General features: G+C 48.0%; 1 protein-coding gene across 1 annotated transcript in view; it reads right to left on the bottom strand.

Moving 5' to 3' along the window:
- LOC119330892 (thioredoxin reductase NTRA-like) overlaps window positions 1–1,947 on the bottom strand; it is a 6,219-nt gene extending 4,272 nt beyond the window's left edge. Inside the window, exon 1 of the mRNA XM_037604021.1 lies at window positions 832–1,947. Within this exon, the coding sequence (XP_037459918.1) occupies window positions 832–1,876 (1,045 nt within the window). The 5' untranslated portion in view covers window positions 1,877–1,947. The remainder of the gene's footprint in view (window positions 1–831) is intronic.
- Window positions 1,948–11,127: the final 9,180 nt, after the last annotated feature.

The following is an 11,127-nucleotide window of genomic DNA, read 5'->3' as shown; positions in this document are numbered from 1 at the left end:
AAAAGGAATAATAGAAGGACAAGTGAGAGGAGGATGAATCGGAGGTTCATTGGGCCTGGCTGTCCCTTCTCCATCACCACACTCAACCCCTTCCTACCATACTCAACTTGCTCCTTCCTCTGCTAGTGCTGCCTTCCCAGGAAGCCTCCTCCTCCCGGTATACCTCTCTCGCTTGTCAAGCAGTTACCAACTGTAGTGGTGGGCAACAATGAGCAGATGACCACCACAAGGGACAACAATGGCAGGAACAAAAATGACATAAAGTCAGTGGTCTGAGTGGCTAGGCTACATCACTCTCCTCTTCCCATATCCTCTGGCCTCATCCCCCTCCCTTAGATCATGATAAGTGAGGTACGGCTAGTGAATCATTCAATGGCAACCAAGAACAATAATGCAGGATCCTGACCCCAGACCAGACTATACTTGAACAGCACAAATCACTATCTCCAGAAAGGGATACCTATTTGGTTATTCCTTGCATATGAATCTCTATTAAGGCTTGGTGCAAAAAAGCCGCACTGAGGCGCTACATTATCACGTTTTATACCTACTGTTCGACTTAAAATTCAATGGAGCACAGATGCTTGAAAACGAGATGGTAGATAGAATATCTGATCTAACATAGTGACAAGCCGCTAGAAATTTCTATATTTAAACTAGATGTGTCAACCATCTGCATGTTCTATAAATGGGAAACTACAATGCAGGAACGCATTTAATTGTAAATTTATCAAAACATCATACCCATGATTGACAGTGATTTCAAGTCGTAACTACAATGCAGCGTCATCAAAGGCAACTTAAACAAAAGTCTGAAAGCATTTTATATACCTGATCCTGCGGCAGTAATGGCCTGGCGGTACTTCTTGTCCTGAACGTCCCCGGCAGCGAAGACCCCCTTCACACTGGTGTGCGTGGAGCCCGGCTTGGTGGCCACGTACCCCTCGGAGTCGAGCTCGAGCTGTCCGGCGAGAAACTTGGTCGCTGGCTCGTGCCCAATGGCAAAGAAAAGCCCGGCCACCTGGAAGTCGGATACCTCGCCGGTCACCAGGTTTTTGACCTTGACACCGCCCAAGGGGCCGCCGTCCGAGCCGCCGTAGGCCTCAACGACCTCGGAGTCCCACACGACCTGGATTTTGGGGTTGGAGAGAGCCCGTACCTGCATGATCTTGGAGGCGCGGAAGGCGTCGCGGCGGTGGATGATGTAGACGCGCGAGCCGTACTTGGTGAGGAAGTTGGCCTCCTCCATGGCAGAGTCCCCGCCACCGACGACGGCGATGGGCTTGTTCCGGAAGATGGGCGCGGCACCGTCGCAGACGGCGCAGGCGGAGATCCCGCGGTTCCAGAACGCGTCGGAGCCGGCGAAATGGAGGCGGCGGGCGACGGCGCCGGTGGCGACGACGACGGAGTCGGCGTGGACGACGGTGTCGTCGGAGGAGACGCGGAAGGGGCGGGAGGAGAAGTCGACGGAGGTGACGGTCTCGGAGAAGATCTTGGTCCCGAAGCGCACGGACTGCGCGCGGCAGCGGTCCATGAGGTCGATGCCGAGAATGCCGTCGGGGAAGCCGGGGAAGTTCTCGACGTCGGTGGTGGTGGTGAGCTGCCCGCCCGCCGCGATGTCGTTGGCGAGCCAGCCCTCGAAGAGCACGGGCTTGAGCTCGGCGCGCGCCGCGTAGACGGCCGCCGTGTGCGCGGCGGGGCCGCTCCCGATGATGCACACGCGCGTGCGCAGCGGGCCCGCGGCCGCCTCCTCCATCCCGTTGGCGGCCGCGGCGGCGGTGGCGGTGGCGGTCGCGGAGACGGACGCGGCGGCGGTGGCGGCGGCGAACGGGCGGGACCTCCGGAGCAGCGCGGCGAGCTTGGAGCAGAGGCGCATCAAGGCCGGCGGGGGGTGCGGGCGGGCGGCGGCGGCCGGGGATTTGGTGGGTTTTCGGTGGCGCGGGTCGTCGGGCCGGGCCGTGTCAGGTGGTGACTGGAACGGGCCGATGCGCGCGTGGCTTCGCTGCCGCCGTGGTTTTGCGCGGGACTTTATGCAACGGGTCGCCGACGTGTGGTCCTACTCGGCCGCTCGACGCCCTCCCTGAGTCCGGAGAGCAAATGTTCGACACGGCTAGCTATGTCGACCAGGATTTCAATCTCGGCTAGTTTGTTGATTTTCACATCTGTTCATACTCCCTCCGTTCGAAAATACTTGTCATCAAAATGAATGAAAATAAATGTATCTAGAATTAAAATACATCTAGATACATCCATTTCAATGACAAGTATTTTCGGACGGAGGGAGTACATGATAACATGACGTGCGTTTTCATTTTTGGTAAAACAACTACGAATAAAGTATTAATAAAATATTATGTATGTCATACCAGGATTTACCTGCCATTTTTATTATAATGTGATTATATACATAAGTTGTCAGTTCAATCAGAATTTCTTAAACATCGGTTTCCAAAGAAAGAATTCCTTAACAAGAATCAACACTAGTTGACTACTTGACTTATATAAAATGAACATAATTTCATTTGGTAAAGCAACAAGACACAGTCGGTTTTCAGCAAAAATCAGTGAGGAACAACCAAGGTGGGAAGAAAAATATATTAAAATAGAAATAGAAAAATATATTAAATTCCGAGGACCATGTTTATCTTGATACTCATACTAAAATGAATGTATGCATCCTTAGTTGGTGCAGAGACCGGGAAGTGAAAATCTCTCCCATTTTTTAATGCAAAGAGAGCCTTGGCTCAGTTGTTGGGCATGTGGTTGTACAGCCTAACGACCCGAGTTCAATTCCTAGAATTGACAGGATCAAGTTTGATGTGCGGTGAAACCACTCATCAAAAAATATCTTGATACTCATTTAAAAAAAATCCGAAGACCATGTTTATCTTGATATTCATGCTAAAATGGATGTATGCATCCTTAATTGGCGAAGAGGCCGGAAAGTGAAAGTCTCTCTCATTTTTAAGATTGTCTAGAATTGAAGAGTCTTTCTTTCAAGAGCGACAACTTTGCTTGAGGACGGTCACAACATAATCTAGTTCCGGTTATGGCATCTACTTTCAGTCCTCCCCACGACCCCCTCCCCCTCTCGCGTCGCCTCCCCTCGGGCGGCGCCAGGGGCTCCAGATCCATAGCCGCCAGTCCCTCCCCGCTGCTCCAACCCCAGCCGCCACTGTCGCCGGCAAGGGCCGCGGTGGCGGCGGGCCCTGCACCGTAGATCCAGGGCGGGTGGTCGCCACGGCGGACCCTGTTAGGCGGAGGCGGTGTCTCATGCGGGGAAACCGGGGGCGCCAGTCAGGGCGGAGCCCCTGCTATGGGGCGGCGATGGGAGCCTTCATGGTCGGCGGTGTGGCGGCTGCGTGTGCATGGGTGGCTCTGATGGTTGCGGATCTGGCGTCCTGTCTAGATCCGTCTCAGTACGGCCCTGACCGGGCGGTGGCGCGAGAAGGACCGGTGAGGGGCGACTGGAGGCTCCCTGCCGGCGTGCCGACGACGGTCCTCGTCTCCACAACAAGGCTCCGTTCTGTTCCAGCCTGCTATGAGGTTGGGGGACACGACTTCCGGTGAAAATCACGCCGACTTCGGTTATGGCAGACAGTGGCGGCGTCTATGACGTCGTTCCCTTCTCGAGGCATCGTTGTTGCAGGTCGTGGCACCACACTCATGATGTTCCGGGGGAACCTCTAGATCTGGATCTATCGGATCAGACGACGATGGTACCTTTGACGCCGTTGTCCCTCCTAAGGGCATCATTTTGGAGCATGTGTTGGCTGGACGGGACAAGCAGAAGAGCGGTGTCTCATTCACCGCAAGGCCGACGACGGATCCCAGTGGCATGGCGCTACGGAGGTCCAGCGACGGCCGCGTCTGGACGGATACGTGCAGCATGGTGGAGTTGTCTGGCGTCGTGGTGGCGTCGATGGCAGGCCAGGCAAGGTCGATGAGTCAGTTGCTGCTCTAGAGATGGACCGATGGAAGATGGTGGCGGCAACCTTTGAGAGTGCGTCGGTCCGGTATGGGACCCAGTCCCGGTATGTGGCTGGGCTGGGGCATCCGGCTTTAGATGTTAGAGTTTGGTGCAATGTCCGTTTGGTATTAGGTCCGGATATTCGACACACCTCATCAATGGGTTAGGAGTAGCAACAGATGTTGCCTAGATGGTGGCTTTAGGCCGACTGATGTATTATTTTGTATGGTCTCTGTGAATAATTAATAAAATGACCGTATGCATCGTCCAGATGCAGAAGCCGGTGGTCTATCCTCTTTTTTTTAAGGGACGGAGGGAGGAAGGGTTGGAACCCGTAAAAAAACTACCTAGTGGAGTTGGACGAAGGTGAAAAGTGAACATTGAAGGATAAAAAATGGGTGTGTTTAGGGCACATCTAGATGTGCTCTAGTTATTGCACATCTAAATGAATGAATCAAGCACAAAAAGAAAAAGGAAAAAAGAAAGAAAATATTCACACAAATCTTAATGTAAGATCAATGACATATGACTTAGATGTGCAATACTTATAGCATATCTAGATGTGCTTTAGCAGAACTGTTAAAAAAGAACATTATGTTTTCTCTTCATATATAAATAATGGAGAAGAGATAGCAATGAAGATTTGGCATGTGCGTTGATGTCATCTATGATATGAATATCGATGCTCATGCATGTCACCAGGTTTAAGTCCTGATGTTCGTATTTATTTTAGGATTTTTGGCAATACGCGTTCAGTGGAAGAAAATGTTCCGTCAATTACGAGGCGTCTACGATAACTTCGTAAAATATCAAGATGATATGTCGGCTTTGTCTTTCAGAGATGCTCATATGAGTGAGTGTATGCGTTTATACATGAGCGCTTGTGTCTGTACTGTGTTAAGCAAAAAAACATAATTAATCACATGCATGCATCAGCATCTTTTTGCTTAACACAGTATTTTGATCGAGATCCACTTCAACATGGAACTTCTTTTTTGATCGAATTTCAAGGACATGTATTTAAATTATCCAATAATTACAAAATTATTCTTGAAGCAAAAAATAACATAACCGTCTTTTGATATATCGACGTTGTTTTCCTCCTGCACTCGCCGTCGGCGCACCGTGAGCAAAATTTGATGTCGCCTCTAAATTTCTGAAACATCTTTGGAGTTAGGATAATGTTATTCATGCAACAGTCGAGAATACAATGTGCTCTCTCCCCCAAGGCGGCGGCGCCGCGCCGCCCCCGGGGAGTCCCCGTCCACACCGCCCTCAGCCCTCCCCCTCCATTGCCTCCCACTACCGACGCCGTCGCTGAGGACGCCGCGGGGCGAAACCCCTGTGGTGAGGCGGCGGCGGCGACGCAGTCCTCAGCCGGCGGTAACGCGTGGGGGCAGCGGCGTCCATCTCCCTCCTCCAACGATAGTGCACATCGGGTGGCGGTGGCCAGGAGATCTTCGGCAGCCGTTGGCGGATGAGATTTTGGCTGCGATGAGATCTGATCGGGGCCCGAGGGGTTTAGATCGAGATCCACTGCAGCCGTGCCTCGTCTCGACAACGGCAAGAGGAGATCCCCCTGTGTTATCTTCACGGCACGAGGACGTCCGGGTCTCTTGGCCCGGTCATGGTGGTGGTGGCTGCCTTTTCCACCGAAGGCGGTTGGCTAGGCTCGTAGTGACGGATCTTGGATCCCATTATTAGCACCGGCGGCGAGTTGGGAAGACATAGTCGCCGGTGAAAACCGAGTCGACTCTGGTCATGGCAGGCGACGGCGGCGTCTATGTCGTTACCTTGATGAAGACATCGTCAAGCAACTATCGTCAACATGCTCGTGCCGCTCCGGAAGAAATCCTAAGATCACCGGATCGGACGATGGCGGCACTGCGGTGTCGTGTTCCCTCTTGAGGGCATCATTTGTGGAGCGGCGCTGGATGGAAGAGGCGTGAGGTGGTGTGGCGTGCCTTCTCTCGCGTCGACAACGGCGGGTCTCGGTGGCATGGAGCAGCGGGGTCTCGCCGGTGGGTGTGTGATGATGAACGAGCGCGGGATGATGGTGTTGTCTGGCGTCGTGGTGACATCGACGACAGCTAGACCAGGCAAGGTAGATGCAGCAGTACGACACTGAAGATGGATTGATGGCAGGTGACTGCGGCGGCCTCATACACGGCATGTGTCCTAGTTGAGGAGTGCGCCGGACCGGTGGGTGCCCCATACCCAGCAGGCGTCCTGGTTGAGACCTCAGATCTTAGATGTTAGGTTTGGCTGCGAGGTCTGTTTGGTATTAGGCCCAGACTATCAGCATCCCTTCATCAACTGGATAGAAGTGCGACAGATGTTGCCTAGACGGTGGCTTTAATCTTGTATGACTTTGTAAGGTCTTGTGTGAATAATTAATAAAAGGACTGTATGCATCGTCCAGATGCAGAGACCGGAGGTCCTCCTCGATTTAAAAAAAATGCAACGGTCGAGAAATCGTCAGTAAGGGCCAGAAGAAGCCGGCAATGGTGGATTGAGGATCACGTCACCGTCCCGGAAAAAAATGGATAAGGAGGGCTGAACAACCATCCCCGACCTGCCAAGACAGAACTAGCGAGTATAACCTAACAAGCTTACCGACATGCCAAAACTGACACTGTTTCACCGAACGGGAAAGAATCAGATGACCAAAACATGAGCCATTGCCGTCCACTCTGCCGAACGACGCCGTTGAAGACCATGTCTTTGGCCGGATGGAAAAGAAAATGATAGAAGCTTCCACTACGAAGATAGAGGATGCGAAGCTAAGCATTGGCTATTGCCGTCAAAGTTCGTTGCTTGGTAGTACGTAGTTCGGCAGAGTAGTTGGTAAAGCGATCTTTTGTCTTTTTTTACTTGGACTCTGTCGTCGTGACAGTGCCCCGGTGATACCAATGATGGTCTCTTAGACTCTTCCTCTTAATTTGTCTTTCCTTTTGCACGGATCAACGTCCTAGTAGAGTTAACAATATTAGCATCCATAATACTCTGGCGTTTTGTCTTTCTAAAGTTGGAAATGAGTGAAGGAGGCACAAAGCAGCAAAGGGGAAAAGGCGTGCGGCATGCTTACTGAATTTCCTGAACTATTTTCCACTGCAGCGTACTTTTGTTTGGAGTTTTCCAGCGAGATTCAGATTTGATATCGTGGCCACCTTTATTCAGATGAAAGGCAAACAGAAGATTACCCGACCCCTATGGCGGGATTGTGTTCCCAAACTCGATCATGGTGCTAATTATAAAGATAAAACGGGTCGAAAGAACCATCAACTTTTAGATTAGTGCCGTAGTGCGGTGCCTTTCATGAGCACTTGTACACCTCTGAAGAATCGGTCGCCATGCAGCTGGTCTTCGACAGCATACCTGCATGAACGATGCATTGGTCTCTGAGCTCAAGTCGCAGGTGATCGTCAAGAACGCATTGTTCAAAAATGTTCTCGACCAAGGCTCCTGGGACTGTCGGTTTTTCGGCGCACTTCTTTCAATGTCATTTGGATTTGTGTGCTGAGGAAGTTACGGTGGCGGTGCTACGTATACTGCACAGCCAGGATGAACTGGAGTCTATTAACAGGATTTTCATTGTTCTTGTACCAACGGTGGTAAGCACTGCTTCTAAAAAAAATGGTGTTAAGCATTGACGACCTCGGTCAATTTAGGCCCAATATTCCATGCAATATCTTTTTGTTAAATTGCCTTCAAGGTTTTGTCATATGGGTTAAAGGTGATTCTCGAAGATCATATCTAAAGAACAATCTACCTTTGTGGCTTTGTCTTTGGAAGAATCATCGCTGACAACAAGGTTGTCAGAATCGTGATTCTGTTGTACGATTCTATGACTACGATCCAAACTAACCCCTCCGATTCTACGATCTTAGTTCATATAATCTATGTTTCTATGATGCTGACAGTTAAGATGCTATCATTTGCTATTCTACATCGGAGCTCTGATCCGATTCGAAATCTCGATTCTGATAACTTTGGCTGACATTATAATATCAGCTTATGAATGTATCCGCTTCATGAAGACGAATAAAGCCAAGAGGAATCATGTATGTGTGTTGAAGTTGAATATGCATAAACCGTAGGAGTATGACATGGTCAAGTGGAGCTATTTGGAAACGGTCATGCTGAAACGGTGATGTGTATGGTCACAACAACTTCTTTGCAAGTGTTGTTCCGTTGGTCGAAACGGAAGAGTTTTCGCCCCTTGTGGGGAATTCATCAGGGGGATACGATATCCTTTATCTTTTCTTAGTTGCAGTAGAGGGTCTTTCATGTCCGTTAAAAAGTCACAATGAATCAGTATTGCTTCATGAAATTAAAGTGGCAGCAATTAATGGCTCAAGTGGTCAACCACTTATTATTCACATATTACAACGTGCTTTTAGATAAATGGTGTGTGAGCGTAGAGGGGGAGTGGAATCGGCCAAAACAGTAAGCTAGTACTTCCCAAGCATTCCAGCAAACACCTTGTGTGCATGTAGGAAATCTGATGAAATCCAGAAGCACCAAGTTCTCCAATGTTCACCACAACAATATACTTGCAAGAGCAGCTCACTACAACATCAATACTTCAAGATAATCATCAACATATCAAGGAACTCATGTATGTCATGCCTCCAATGTCAACACAAATAAACCATACCAAACTTGTGCAATAAGCACCAACAGGAAGCAATCACTTGAGCAGCAAGCAATATGGCAAGAGAAACACCAAATCAAGGGGAGACACAAGGAATTACATGGAAACCCTTGCGGAGGGGGGGGGGAGACCATGGGCGGCGGGGTGGAAGCCAACAAGGAGGGACACTCCACATCCAAATTTTAGCACTCAAATTTTGGGTGGATTTGTAGTTCAAATGGCCTCACTTCTCTCCCTAACCATAGAGCTCTCAGAAGAACAGAAAAGCTAAACTCTTTATCTATTAGTTAAGAGGCCTAAATAAGTAGCTTTTCACAGAGCCCCCTTAGCTTGACAACAATGTCAAGAAACCTCCATTTCAGCCTACAACATGCCTATGTGTTGTGATGCATGTTTCAATGGTCAAAATGGCTTCCAAGTGGTGAAATAAAAGTTGCACACTATCACATGGTGAAAGATAACAATAAGTGCAGGACGTTTTGAAGGCTTGTTGTAGTGCTCCAGGACAACAGATAAATAGAGACAAGTCATCCATTCACTTCAGCAAGGGTTGTTCAGCAAACATGAAAGATGATATCAAGGCTATCATGAATGTGTCCAATAAATCCTTCAACGAGAAATACCTCGGCATGTCTTGCAATATCGGGAGATCAAATAACAAAAAATTTAAATACCCTGGAGGCAAAGCATGATCTGAGGGCATCTCTAGCCAATCCCTAAAAAATACAAGAGTAAACGGCGAGTAAATTTTAGTGGAGTATTTTTACTCCACTAACTTTCATCGGTTCTAACCGATCCCTAAATTTAGCAGATTAAAATTTTGTTTTGCTAAATTAGTTTAATTTTCCGCCATTGAAATAAACTTCACTGTTTCTATTTTATTGAAAGGCATCTTCATACATCGGAGTACATACTTCACCAATTCTTTGCTAAGACAACGATCCAAAGAAAACTACAATAGCAATTAGACACTTCAATAGAAACCCAAGTGCCCTAACTGTTCCCACTAGTTCGTTTAATACTTTCTCTATATCTTCATTACCCACATTATTGCTTTTCTTTATCGTCTTCTTGAGCTCTTGAGCTTGTACACTTCAATCTTCTTTGCCTCCACAAAATTGGACATTGATTGCGTCATCTCTAGTCTCTAATCTAGCAAATAGTGCACAAACATCTAGTAAATCCATCGCTATTAATAGATTGATGTACTCTTCTTTCCAATACCAAAACTTGCATCCATCCTACACACAATTTTAAGCAAGCAATAAGTTACAAATTGCGATGAATGCAAATAACAATCCTACGAACAAGCACTCACCCCATCCTCTTCGCACTTGAAGAACACCCATCTGGGATGTTGATACGTCTCCAACGTATCTATAATTTTTTGTTCCATGCTGTTATATTATCATTCTTGGATGTTTTACAATCATTTTATAGCAACTTTATATCATTTTTTGGGACTAACCTATTGACATAGTGTCCAGTGCCAGTTGCTGTTTTTTGCTTGTTTTTTACATCGCAGAAAATCAATACCAAACGGAGTCCAAACACAGCGAAACTTTTTGGAAAATTTTTCCAGACCAAAAGGAACAACATGGGCCAAAGAAGTATCAGAGGGGTGCCCCTAGGGGGGACAACCCACCTGGGCGCGCCCTGGTGGGTTGTGCCCACCTCGGTGGCCTCCGGCACCGCCTTCGCCCTATAAATACCCAAATACTCCAGAAACCCTAGGGGAGTCGACGAAACACAATTCCAGCCGCCGCAAATTCCAGAACCACGAGATCTAATCTAAACACCATCACAGAGGGGTTCATCCTCATTGGTGCCTCTCCGATGATGCGTGAGTAGTTCATTGTAAACCTACGAGTCCGTAGGCAGTAGCTAGATGGCTTCCTCTCTCTCTTTTGATTCTCAATACAATGGTCTCTTGGAGATCTATTTGATGTAACACTTTCTGCGGTGTGTTTGTTGGGATCCGATGAACTTTGAGTTTATGATCAGATCTATTTATCGATGAAAGTTATTTGAGTTTTGATCTCTTATATGCATGATTATTTATAACCTCGTATTTCTTCTTCAAATCTTTGGTTTAGTTAGGCCGACTAGATCATTTTTTCTTTCCATGGGAAGAGGTGCTTTGTGATGGGTTCGATCGTGCGGTGTTCTTTCCCAGTGACAGAAGGGGCAGCAAGACACGTATTGACTGTTGCTATTAAGGATAACAAGATGAGGTCTATTCCGACATGAATAGATCTTGTCTACATCATGTCATTGTTTGTATTGCATCGCTCTGTTTCTCCATGACCTTAATACACTAGATGCATGCTGGATAGCGGTCGATGTGTGGAGTAATAGTAGTAGATGCAGGAAGGAGTTGGTCTACTAATCTTGGACGTGATGCCTATATATTGATCATTGCCTGGATATCGTCATAATTATTTGAGGTTATATCAATTGCCCAACAGTAATTCATTTACCCACCATGTGCTATTTCTTG

The sequence above is a fragment of the Triticum dicoccoides genome, chromosome 7A (genome assembly GCF_002162155.2).
Source record: "Triticum dicoccoides isolate Atlit2015 ecotype Zavitan chromosome 7A, WEW_v2.0, whole genome shotgun sequence".
In the NCBI taxonomy this organism is placed as follows: Eukaryota; Viridiplantae; Streptophyta; class Magnoliopsida; order Poales; family Poaceae; genus Triticum; species Triticum dicoccoides.
Note: the sequence above shows the minus strand (reverse complement) of the source record. Positions and strands in the feature narration are given on the sequence as shown.